Source organism: Gadus macrocephalus, chromosome 5 (genome assembly GCF_031168955.1).
Source record: "Gadus macrocephalus chromosome 5, ASM3116895v1".
Taxonomy (NCBI): Eukaryota; Metazoa; Chordata; class Actinopteri; order Gadiformes; family Gadidae; genus Gadus; species Gadus macrocephalus.
In genome coordinates, this window is record NC_082386.1 from 14547128 (window position 1) to 14559871 (window position 12744).

Genomic DNA, 12744 nt, shown 5'->3' on the forward strand with positions numbered 1-12744 from the left:
AAATGAGGTTAGCTAGTGGGTGGGGCCTACATGGGTTCGTAGCTTCCGCTACGCCAGGTTCTTGGTTCGAGACCCACACGACTGCTGATGGGCCAGACAATATAAATGTACAAAGCAATTGATTTAAAGCTCCAAGCGATTTGGATACATCTCGGCGCCAAATCGGGGTGTGAGAAACAATAGTGTGCACAACTGGGGCGGAGTTCCACGCGTCGCCCGGAACTTTTTTTGTTTGTTACTTTGACAGCAGTCGGTGAGTTTGGGTTTGTTCATTCAATTGAGGGATTCCGAGTACCTCGAATGGCTGTTCTTTAATATTTACCCTTTACTAACAACCTTAGTAGGTGTTCATCTAGGTTTATATGAATCGAAGATTGGGTCCAGGACCTGTAAGTTACTATTCTAAAGTCAGTGAGGATTCCCTGCTGATTTAGTTCGGCCTTAGCGTTAGCAGGATTCGTGGCTTAAATGCAGGTACATCGTCCTTTCATTTAAACCAAAATAATTACAGGGGCCGATGATGTAATATCATCTACAATACCAATGGTATCTTAACCTATTCTTGTAGAACATCTATTATATTAAGCAGTTGATGAGTTACGTGTAATGTGTGTACTGATACGTTTGCTCATTGTAAGAAAGGAAGTGCCTTTTTGTAACGGATATCTACTTTGGCATTTCGATTTGTCAAACGTTCACATGAAGTTGCTTTGAAAGTGATGCTTTCAAATGCTACATGTTTACACACACACACACACACACACACACACACACACACACACACACACACACACACACACACACACACACACACACACACACACACACACACACACACACACACACACACACACACACACACACACACTCTTGGGGCAGGCCAATATATACAGTCTTCATATTATGATTGGGGAAGTGAAATCGTCTTGGATATTTGTTCTCCATGTACCAGTGCTTCCTATTTGTTCCATTAATAAGGTCAAGATTTGCCAGCTATGTAATGCTTGTTTGTATGTGTTTCGTCTTGGTGGGGGAGGTGGTCGTGTGGTGGTGAGGGGGTTGGAAGAACCACATCATTGCTTCCAGGGAGTCTTCCACACAGAATGTCCTTTTATAGAAGGCAAATACAAAAGGCCGCTGTTCACTTCCTGTAAACAGCTCGGCAGCTCTGCTTCCCCCTCTCCTGGTTGGTCAGTGTTGTGCCGTGTGACCCGCCGGGGTTCTGGGAGTTCCAGGATGAGGAAGTGTGGGTTTCTCTTTTGAGAGAGCCTGACACAGGAAATGGAGAGCTCACCGAGCAAGAGAGGCAGAGAGCAAAGAAGGAGGAGAAGTTTGCATCAGAAGGAGAAGACTACACCCCTGGTGGAACATAATTTGTCTGAATTCAGAGCAGCTGTTGAGGAAAAATGTAGAGCTAGGGCCTCCCATCTTCTAACTGAATGAAGTAGCGATGATGCACGTATACGTCTGCGAACCAGCCAACAGTAGGCTGTTGTATCAGAGATTAACCCTGAGATAAAGTCCAAACCAGTTGGAAAAATGTTAAACTCAAATGTCACAAATTCTAATATGGAGGAAAATGCTTTTACAGCTCAATTATTCTGGGGTCTAATTTCACAACGCCACAGTTTTCAAGAAATAGGATGTGGTGGCTCTACCTGTAAGCATCCTAGAGCGAGAGGCCTGACACCTACCTGCTCCTAAACACGACATGTTTATGGAGGTATAATAAAGTTAGAATTATGAATGTAGAGCCTAAATGGATTTGTGGATTAACAAATGTTTAGGACTACTGCTGGAAGTCGAAGATAAGAATTGAGACATACCTCATCATTACATCTCTAGTGCTATTAAGTAAGTAAGTAGCTACAAGGGGATGTGGAAGCTGAACATCAGGATCCTGGAAAGGACTTGTATTTAATTTGTATCGTTCTTCTTAATCTAATCTCATGATTGAGTTGATACATTTTCTATTCATCATGGCATTTTAGATTTTCTCTTAGTTTTAGCAGTAATCTGACATTTTTTTCTGTCTTCTTATTTGGTTATTATTTCATGTTTTCCCACCCAGACACTGCTACAGACAGTGTCTGTAGCTACAAACTGTGCCAGACTACCTGCTTCCTTTTGTTGGTTCCTATTTTAATACCTGTAGAGCAGACAAGCAATAGCAGTTAGTGGTCAGGCAGGAGGAAATTAGTAAAGATCAGCTGCTAGAGTATCAGTAAAGGCAACACAGACTGATTAACATCTATGCTCACAATCTTTCAACTGACTACATTGGCGTATTTCTATTATGTAATCGACCAATCTCCAAAGCACTTCCAGTGTGTTACACTGATCCTGTATCCTGCCCCTCAGTACGACGCCGATTTTTGCAGACACATTAGGGCTGCTTGTCTAGCTCACTACACATCAGGAGAATGGATAACATTGTGACCAACATCTGCATTTTTAGGAAGTGAGGGCGTGTGGTATCCCTATAGAACCACTATTGGAAGTCAGCCCCCCCTGGAAGGAGGGTTCACGTGTCCAGAAGGGGGCAGTGGGGCTGTGAAGCCCTTGCATTGAGGTTTGCTAAATGTTTAGCCACTTTATCCAAAGTGTAGTGAGACTGGGAACGATAAGGAAAAAAATAAAGTGTTGAAACCAATTGTGAATCAATAAATACGACAGGAAGTGAAACCTCCACAAATAGTGTCATGTATTGGAAAACGGCAGAACAGAGCCTTATTAGGTCAGCATTCACTCGGAATTGACTGCTGTGGCGGCAACATGGCCCTGGCATGAGTCTAAAACCTAATAGAAGAAGCCGTGGTTTTGTTTACCATAAACAAGTTAGTACAGCTTACTGACAGTGTTTAGCAGAGTCATAGGGCAACTAGCTCAATGTGTGCTGGGCTCTTGTCCGGACTTAGAGAGACCGTGCCGACAAGGCGATCCTCCCAGTGTGTCAGTTAACACTACCAAGGACCTGTTATAAGTGACTGCAGCCTTGAGGCTAGTGAATGCCTTGGTGGGGCGGGGTTTGTGAGCGGAGGGGCTTCGCTCCTGATGATTGGCCAGGTGAAGCCACCTATCGCAAGCAGCCCTAGAGCTATGGCATTCCTGCTGACACCCAGAACATGTCGCAGCCTGGCTAGTCATTCACGCACACACTCGCACACACACACGCACACACACACACACTCATACTGTCACACACAGTCACAAACAGTCATACACACACATAATGTCCTTATGTCACACACACATAATGTCCTTATGTCACAGGTGTGTGTGTGTGCGCGTGTGTGTATAGATGCACCACAACTCATGCTGCAGTTCTAAGATGTAAAGAGTCTAGAGATGAGACAAGACTAAACTCGTCTCATCCAAAGTATGACTCCTCTTGCTCAGACCTGTCCAGAGAGAGAGAGAGAGAGAGAGAGAAAGATGAATTAACTATCAAGCGCTGTGGAGGATGAACGGAGGAAAGAATCGAAAGATTGTTTGACATTTAGAAAGGAACGGAGGGAAGACGGAAGGGTAAGTCACCACTACCTCAAGATGGAGCGAGGGGGGGAATTTTAAGGTGAAGATTGAGAGATGGAGAAAGGGAGAGCGAGAAGGATTGAAAGCAAGTGGAGATTGTAGTGTAGTGGTTAGTTAACCCTACTTGAATTTAAGAGTTTTCTTGTGCTGCTTTTCAGTTACCAACCGCAGTTGTTTATCTTGAACCTCAGGGTGTTGAGCCTATCAAGGACTGGGTAGTATGGATGTGTCCATAGTATGGATTGTGATCATTGGCGATCTGACGTGCTTAGAAATGCATCACAATGTCTCTGTTTTTTTTCAATCCCAAGTATTAATATCTTATTAATTTTGTTTTGTCCTGTAGTGTATTTTCATGTAAACTGTGATACATTAAAACATGAAGTTGGGTCTATTTAAAGGCTTTAGCATTAAACTCCCATGACAAGATATCAGCAAACACTTTATGTTGTATTACACGTAAAACCTTTTTATAGACTACGCTTTCTCAATGTTCAGCCACATTAGACCCTTTTTATCCAAAGCTACAATCAGATGAAGTGAAGTGTCTGTGAATCTGTGTGTGCAAAACATTGATAATTGAATAGACCACGTTATCAATCTATGACACATTTAACTTTTCAAATATGGGTTGCTAGTTTGCTGTGCTTTGAGAATGTGGTGTTCAGGGTTAAGGGTAGTGATCGACCTTCTTTGACATGTCTGAAGTGCCAGAAGGGTTGGAAAGTTGTGCAGTCAGACGGTGGAGGTCAGATGACAGGTTGGTGGAGGCAGCCAGATGTGTTTGCACACAAGGATATTGGGCAAAGTGTGTGTGTGCGTGTGTGTGTGCTTGAATGAGTAAGAAGTTAAAGGGTTCTTCTAGCTGACTCATTTGTTTAGTTTGTCAGTAAGCCAATTGGCTGATCACGCACCAACTCGCTCATTTGCCACGTAGATACCTGTCCCGTGTCCCTCAATGCAGCGCCCTTATTGAGTCCACCTCACACAGCTCCGTTGTGAAGTGCATTCACAATAAGTCTCTTTTACCGTAGAAAAAACAGGCAGTGTTGCAGGTAGCAAGGGGCTAGCTTCATTTATACACGTGTGTGTGTGTGCGTGTCCTGCAGGTGCACGCGTGTGTAGATGTGTGACAGCGGAGTGTGTGAGGACAAACCCCCCGCCCCCCCCGTCAGGATGAGCAGCCAAGCAGGAGCCAAGGAGCCTCAGTCAGCCAATCACAACTCAAAGCCTCTGCCCTCTGTGCCGGAGGAGAGGAAGTCGAGGAACAAGATCATCTCCATGTTTGCCTCCGAAAAGGGTGAGTGTCGAGCACACGGCCGCGTCGGGGAAGACGCAAGGTAATGCTTTGAGTTGTTTGTGTCCAATATAGGCTCAAGCACTATCTGAATGAAACGAGCGGAAAAATACACCCTGCCTTTACCCCTCGTTTTCTTTGCTCCGTCTAAACAATATGATTTATTTTATTTTTTTTGCACTGCAATTATCAGGGAGTGTATTTGTGCTCTCTATGCATCGGGCTGTGGTCGGAACCCTTCGGCCTCCGATCAATGTGGCCTCAGCACGCCGCTTCCCCCTTTTGATAACATGTGACCTCTTTAGGCGGGAGGAAGAAGGATCGTGACAAGGACAGGCCCGAGATCTCCTCCCCCTCTGACTTTGAACACACCATCCACGTTGGCTTTGATGCAGTCACAGGGGAGTTCACAGTAAGTGTGTGTGTGTGCGGGTGTGCGTGCACGTGCACATATTGTGCAGGATTCCATTCATGCTTTTTGCCTAGACTACTCGTTTCCTTTCCTTTTATATTCTATATCAGTGTTTGCATTGACCATCCTGTGTGTTTCTGTGTACTTGTATGCATCCATGTGTGTGTGTTCTGTACCTGTGTTTGTGTAGGGTATGCCAGAGCAGTGGGCCCGTCTACTGCAGACTTCCAACATCAGTAAGTTGGAACAGAAGCAGAACCCCCAGGCGGTGCTGGACATCCTCAAGTTCTACGACTCGTCCAGCGGGAAGCAGAAATACCTCAGCTTCTCTGCCTCAGGTGGGTTTATTTCCCCTCTCCGTTCAAAAGTTTGAATTTCCTGTTTCAAACTTTTGAATTATTATATTGAACCCAAGTTAAGGACATTTAAAAAACCCATATAGGCCATATTAACCCCATAGGAGCAAGTTTCTGATCCCAACCTCATGTTTTCTCTACTTTCATTTGTCTTCCAGATAAAGACCCACAGTCGGTGAGTAGATACCTTTTAATTGAAATCCCAGCTGAGTATTTTGCCTGTGCGTAACATTGCGGGGCTGACTGTAACCTTTTGTTTTGTTGTTGTGTCTGTTGCCATGGTTACAGCCAGGCAAGCAGGCAGGCAAAACCTCGCCGGCAGGTGGCGGCAAGGGCGGCGACGATGATGATGATGAAGCCCCGCCCCCGATCGTGGCCCCCAGACCGGAGCACACTAAATCAGTAGGTGGCCGGAATGGGGGGCTTCCATTGGATAGTTAGGAGGGAGCACGAAGAAGAATGGTCCGAGGGGAGTCGAGAGCGTTCTCAACTGGGCTGTGATGTCTCTTCCTGTGGTGCAGGTGTACACCCGGTCGGTGATCGACCCGCTCCCGGCACCGGAGGGGGAGAAGAACGCAGACAAGCTGAGGAAGAAGGGAGGAAAGATGACGGACGAAGAGATCATGGAGAAGCTCCGTATGTAAAACACAAACACATGCGCCTGCACCCACACATCAACAACAAGAGACTCGCATGCAACATACAGGAGCCCAAACAGACAAAGACTAAATCTCCCTGAACATCCCTCAGGTACTATTGTCAGCATCGGAGATCCAAAGAAAAAGTACATGCGCTACGAAAAGATCGGCCAGGGGTGAGTTAAAAGGCCAGACAATCAAATATCACACTATTTATATTCTGGTATATCTGGGATATAGCTTTGTGAAACTTCATGATGATAAAAGCGATTTTCTTCCCCCTCCCTCAGGGCCTCTGGAACCGTTTACACGGCCATAGATGTTGCTACAGGCCAAGAGGTGAGCGTGCACTACACAAAGCCATTTGCATAGTCAAACTAAAGACTAAAAAGAACCTAAATTAACTGAAAAAATACTAAGCACAAAGTGTGTGTCTCTGTGTGTAGGTTGCCATCAAACAGATCAACCTGCAGAAGCAGCCGAAGAAGGAGCTGATCATCAACGAGATCTTGGTCATGAAAGAGATGAAGAACCCCAATATCGTCAATTTCCTCGACAGGTAGGGTTAAGCTGAATGGCCTTGCCTGAGCTATGCATGCACAGCATGAAGATTTAGGGCACAAAGTAGACCTATTGAGACACGTGTGTGTGTGTGTGTGCGTGCTCCCAGTTTTCTTGTCGGAGATGAGCTGTTTGTCGTCATGGAGTACCTGGCCGGTGGCTCTTTAACAGACGTTGTCACAGAGACCTGCATGGATGAGGCCCAGATTGCTGCCGTGTGCCGAGAGGTACGTACTAGAGACTGTAATTGAGCGTTGTGTGTGTGCGTGCGACTGTAACTGAGCAGTGTGTAGGAGAGAGAGACTAACTGAGCGGTGTGTGTGTGTGTAAGAGAGAGACTGTAACTGAGCTGTGTTTAAAGAGAGACTGTAACTGAGTGGTGTGTAAAGAGAGACTGTAACTGAGCGGTGTTCATAGAGAGACTAACTGAGCGGTGTGTCTCTAACTGAGCTGTGTGTAGGAGAGAGACTGTAACTGAGCGGTGTGTAGGAGAGAGACTGTAACTGAGCGGTGTGTAAAGAGAGACTGTAACTGAGCAGTGTGTGTGTGTGTGTGTGTGTGTGTGTGTGTGGGAGAGAGTGTCACTGAGCAATTTGTAGAGAGACTGTAACTGAGCGTTGTGTAGAAGAAAGACTGTTCTAGTGCATTGAAGTTATAGCCAATCAGAGGAAGGAGAATGCTTGAAATATCCACCTGGACAATCATTGTAGGTAAGAGATGCTGCGGTGGACCCAGGAGGGCAGGGTAGGCTAGCTGACGGGGTGATGGACTTCCAGGCAGCCGAAAGGTTCTTGGTTCAAACCCCAATGTTCACAGTCTTGGCAAGAGGCCACAACCATACCTGCTCATTTACAGCATGGCATTAACTGGCGTGCAAAAATGAAATCGATTTATTACAAGTCATTTTGGATTTAACTGGATACTGTAGTGATTCATAAATAAAGTCCTATATATATATATATATATATATATATATATATATATATATATATATATATATATTATATAGCATTTGTCTTCCAATCCTGGTGCAAGGTCCTGCTCCGTAGCGGATGTGTTAACCACGCTGTCCTGAGAACAGCGTTCATTAGAGAACCACTAGATGTCTCGTTCTCACCCTCTCCCCCCCCCTTATATCCAGTGTCTCCAAGCGCTGGAGTTCCTCCACGCCAACCAGGTGATCCACAGGGACATCAAGAGTGACAACGTGCTGCTGGGCATGGACGGCTCCGTCAAGCTGAGTGAGCACACCAACTCGGTGTCTGACGGGCGTGGTCTAGCGTATCTGTCAAGGCACTGAGCGTACAGTCACCCTGTCTTGGTTTGTTGTGATGCAATAAATGCCACTGTGCATTTTACCGCCGACCATGGAAGAAACTAACATGGCTATCTCTCTTTCACTTTCTCTTTCCCTCTCGCAGCTGACTTTGGCTTCTGCGCCCAGATCACCCCCGAGCAGAGCAAGCGTAGCACAATGGTGGGCACGCCGTACTGGATGGCCCCGGAGGTGGTGACCCGCAAGGCCTACGGGCCCAAGGTGGACATCTGGTCCCTGGGCATCATGGCCATCGAGATGGTGGAGGGGGAGCCGCCTTACCTCAACGAGAACCCTCTGAGGGTGAGCACCCATGAAGAATCAGAATAAGGATTATTAGCAACATGCTAATGTTTTGGAGAAGCCAAACGGGTTTTAATCAGCGAACCGGTTACGGAAATTGAATTCAATTCGTGGTGTGGTGTGGTTCGCAGGCTCTGTATTTGATCGCTACCAACGGCACGCCTGAGCTCCAGAGCCCAGAGAAGTTGTCCCCGGTGTTCAGGTCCTTCCTGTCTCGCTGCCTGGAGATGGACGTGGAGAAGCGAGGCGGGGGCAAAGAACTGCTGCAGGTAGCTGCAAGATGACCTCCTTCTTTCCTTTTTGAAATGCACTTAAATGTACAACATGCAAAATGGTTTTGTCTGAAAAGCGCTGTAAAACGCATGTCATGTACGCATAACCTTTAGCTACGTTACTGCCATCTAGGTAGGTGCTCGAACTCTCTTTACAGCAGCATACAAATGTCTTGTGTTCAACTTTTTCTGCAAGTCCAACCTTTTCTCTTTTTTGAGGGTGGGTTGGGTTTAGCGAGAGGAGGGCAGGGTGGCTAAGGAACAGAGTTTTAGAGTTTACCTCAAAATGGCATATCTTGCATATTGTACTTTTTCTTTTTAACTGTTCTTTTCCCTGTGGCGTTAACCAAGACTGTTGTTTTGCAGCATCCTTTCCTGGAGATGGCCAAACCTCTGTCCACGCTCACACCACTCATCCTGGCAGCTAAGGAAGCCATGAAGAACAACCGCTAACCACTGGCCTACGTCGGCTACCGGGCTAACCCAATGACTGCTATGCCAACTTGCATCTTTGGACCGCTGTATCTCTCGCAACCTGCTATCCGTATAGCGGGCAGCTAATGATGTTCTGTGATTTCTTACAATTTTACTGACTATTCTGTATATTTTACAACCCCCCCCAGCCCCCCATGCCAGTCACCAATAGCTAACACCTTGACCGTGGTTTAGTGGCGTTAGCCAAGTGCCTATTGAACCTTTTGGGTTAAGAATATTTTCAGCGCTAGGTGCCTTTCCGTTAGAGTATTATTACCAGTGGCCATGCACATACGTCAGACCCTTCCTGTGTCAGTGGGTGAACTTCTAATGCTTAGAAGGGAACCACCCCGTTTATTTTTTAAATAATATAAGAGAGTACTGCTTCCTAAATGTGTTGTTGTGAAACAATCGCTGTTTGCAACATCAAGTGTTTCCACAGAAGAGTTTTTCCATTTACGTCATTAGTCCAGGATTTGCGTTTGCCATTGGCCCAAGTGGAGAAATTACCTCAATGGTCCCAACATTTCAGTCATTTCTCCACGGAAATGTAGTCTATGTTGCCGTGCCGCATCCTTTACCAACACTCGTATGAAGCAGTACTCTCTTGTATTAGAAAACAGCCAAGCTGGACTGTTCCTTTTGCTCAACGTAAAAACATGAGTTTGATGTGTGGTTTCATGTGCCATCACTTCCAAGGTTATCATAATCACCACTTCGCCGGAGTTTAGCTCAACCAGTATTTTCACGATTGTCCTGAGTCTGACCGACCTAGCACCGACAATCAGTTATTCCTGCATTCAAACACTCAAGGTGTAGAAACCAAAACAATTTCATTTTTGTGGTCCAACTGAAAGACTGGGGAACTCAGTCCTCGTCAACGTTATCAAATGAAAGATGTTCAACCGCCTGTTTTGTTATCGAGAAATTATACACGCTCTTTACCTTTTTTCGTTTCATGCCTTCAATTTCATTCTTTTCACAATGAAACCAGTTTTTGAAAGCATTACTGGAGGAAGATTTGTTTTGTATATTTTGTAATGTTTTCTGCCATCTCTAACGTTTTAGATAACTTTTCTTTCTAAAGTAATTGTCACCATCAGTTGAGCTGCCTCTGCAACGCATGGTTCAAAGAACAGAAACATGCTGGTCTTAACACTTTTCACAACAAGAGGACCAAATGCAAACACTCAAAGCATGCTAATGCTATGTGGTGGATTGACAATCAGATTTGTATTAAATCTGCACAAACTGCAGGATTGCAAATATACTCTTCCAAGAGTATATGCTACTCTTCTTTAGTTATAAGGATCATTAATGACATGTATTCATATAATGGACCATCAAGTGACACTTTGCTGTCCAGTCAGAGAGCACACATTCCATTTAGAAGTTCAAAACGTGATTGATATGATAGTAGCTTCAACGCTGTTGAATCAAAAGCATACTCCGCCTGAATCTGTAAGTTATTATTAAAGATGGACCGGAACAGTTCATGGAATCTCTCTCTATCTCAATGGCTGTGGTTTTGACAAGAGATTAGTGTTGAACTGGTTTGTGGACATGCACACATAGTGCCTTTACTGGACTCTCGGAAGACTCCTGAAAACCTCAGCCCTACACAGACTTTAAGTCACTCAAAATGCTCATCTGCTAAATCTTGACATTTAAAAAGCTACAGTTCACTGTGGACAGAATATATCGCATGTACCATTTATTTTAGTAATGTCGGTTTGGTCTTTGTCACAATGGCACAACCATTGTGAATGTTACTAATCCAACTACTCTGTATGCTAGGGTTCCTATGTCTTGGGTGAGATACCAAGTGACTTTTACATGTTTCTAAGTTGGCATCTGCAGGAACATGGAAAACCCCCTTGAACTAACATTTAATGAAGTGATATTAAGTCAGTCTGACACACATGGGTTGATTTGGCAGCGGTGACTGTATGGTTTACACTGGTTAAATTGATACAGTGAAGACATTGTCCATGCCCATCCATGCAACCAACACTTTTGTCTTTCAAAGATAAACAATAGCTTTAACACTTTAACACACATTCAGAATGGTACTAAATCTCGCTTCCTTCAGTAATAGATCTCAAATAGATGGGCGTAACCATGGTTTAGACATTGGGGGGGTCCAATTTTTTATTATTATTTGTTAAGTGCATTGCCTACAATTCTATATTTATATATGAAAATGTGGACATTTAGAACATAGTTTCGAGGACTACATTGACCATTTGAATTCACATCTAAAGGAATAGTGTAATAATGTAATGTCTGCCCCGCCCCCCCCCCCCCCCCCCACACACATACACACACACTTTGTTTTGGTTAGTTGCTTACTGACCTTAAACACACCTACCAATTACAATTGTGCTCTTCCAGTAGTACTGTAGCAAAAAGGATAGCTTCCAATGGAAAAATACCACATACCCAAAGCATGTAATAATGTAATGTCTCATATTTTAATTAGGCTACTCGTTTTATTTGCTCACACATTTAGCTCGGTATCAAGCTACTAATTGTCTGGAGAAAAAAAAAACGTGTACGCTCGGCTGCTGGTCCAGTTTTATCCGCTTTTTAAGTAACCTTAAATTGTCCGTTACCTCCTCTCCAACACGTTAAATAACGTTACTTACATTCAAATGACTCACCTGATCACCTGCATGTTCAGAGCATGTCCCTGTCTGGTCACTGCTTTCAGCATGCCTGTCTCTCTCCTTCTCTCTCTGTGCTGCCTGCATCGTAACCATGTCATTTTATCAAAAGAACAGCGACTGACCTTCATGAGCTATATTTAATATTCTGCTTTTACGAGGCTACTCGTTTTATTTGCTTACTCAAAGCTCGGTATCAAGTTACTTACTGTCTGAAAAAAAACTGCGTATGCTTGGCTGTTGGTCCAGTTTCTTCTGCTTTTTAGGTAACCTCAAATCCTCCATTACTCAACTTTACTTTTATTTCTTGGCTCTCACTGAAGAAAGAGTGTGGGGTAACCATGACAACGCAGAAAGTCGCGAGGTGGTTTCAAACTAAATCGCACAAGTGTACAATTAGGAGGGGGGATTTACACACTTAACAAACGGAAATAAATTGAAATAAAAATAAATAAGACATAACAAGAGACCGATCCATTGACAGGGTTCATAAAAAGAGAACATATATTTTACATTTTATCCTGCTGTATATTGGGGGGGACAGGTTAGTATTTTCTCAACATTGGGGGGGACACGACCCCCCCAAAGAATGCGTGGTTACGCCCTTTTGAATAAAGAGTATTTGAGCCTGGCTTAAATTACAAGATATACAATCAAATGAAAGTATTTTTCAGAACATAATATCTCAGACATGTTATATTAATGTAAACAATCAAAAGCGGAATTGCTCGCTTAGACCAAGAGATATAAAACATGTCAAAGGAGATGTTTTTTCTGCAGTACTTCAACGCTGCCCGCTCCTTGCAGCTATGCTTTCAGGGGAAGCCTCGACTGGCCCAGTGGCCTACCACAGCAGTGCTGCACTGCCCGTCTCTGGAGGAAGGACGCTACCTTACCACTGGACGATTCAGACTCT

General features: G+C 44.4%; 1 protein-coding gene and 2 long non-coding RNA genes across 6 annotated transcripts; 2 read left to right on the forward strand and 1 right to left on the reverse strand.

The window, feature by feature from the left end:
• Window positions 1-20: 20 nt before the first annotated feature.
• On the forward strand, window positions 21-10656 carry LOC132458122 (serine/threonine-protein kinase PAK 2-like). Of its 4 annotated transcripts, XM_060052641.1 has the most exons (16): window positions 22-253; window positions 3400-3528; window positions 4644-4834; window positions 5137-5243; window positions 5434-5581; window positions 5758-5774; window positions 5888-6001; window positions 6121-6235; window positions 6350-6413; window positions 6528-6576; window positions 6684-6796; window positions 6908-7025; window positions 7940-8039; window positions 8220-8416; window positions 8548-8685; window positions 9055-10656. In XM_060052641.1, the coding sequence occupies exons 3-16, from the start codon at window positions 4660-4662 to the stop codon at window positions 9139-9141; spliced, it is 1542 nt and encodes a 513-aa protein (XP_059908624.1). In that variant the 5' UTR covers window positions 22-253; window positions 3400-3528; window positions 4644-4659; the 3' UTR covers window positions 9142-10656. The 4 variants fall into 4 exon arrangements, with proteins under 4 accessions (XP_059908626.1, XP_059908624.1, XP_059908623.1 ...); XM_060052640.1 differs by lacking the exon at window positions 3400-3528 and having other exon boundaries at window positions 23-253; XM_060052642.1 differs by lacking the exon at window positions 3400-3528 and having other exon boundaries at window positions 250-389.
• Window positions 7036-7923, forward strand: LOC132458126 (uncharacterized). Its single transcript, XR_009525863.1, has 3 exons — window positions 7036-7166; window positions 7278-7352; window positions 7424-7923. It is a non-coding gene; the product is annotated as an uncharacterized LOC132458126 (long non-coding RNA).
• Window positions 10657-11442: 786 nt separating the features above from the next.
• Window positions 11443-12426, reverse strand: LOC132458127 (uncharacterized). Its single transcript, XR_009525864.1, has 2 exons — window positions 12038-12426; window positions 11443-11909 (listed from the first exon to the last, which is right to left on the reverse strand). It is a non-coding gene; the product is annotated as an uncharacterized LOC132458127 (long non-coding RNA).
• Window positions 12427-12744: the final 318 nt, after the last annotated feature.

Excerpts from the sequence above, each read along its gene's own strand:
- LOC132458122 (XM_060052643.1), top strand. The coding sequence starts at position 4,660 with ATGTGTGACAGCGGAGTGTGTGAGGACAAACCCCCCGCCCCCCCCGTC. Across the intron at positions 7,026-7,939 it reads TTGCTGCCGTGTGCCGAGAG|TGTCTCCAAGCGCTGGAGTT; the intron begins GTACGTACTAGA and ends CCTTATATCCAG. Across the intron at positions 8,686-9,054 it reads GGGGCAAAGAACTGCTGCAG|CATCCTTTCCTGGAGATGGC; the intron begins GTAGCTGCAAGA and ends GTTGTTTTGCAG.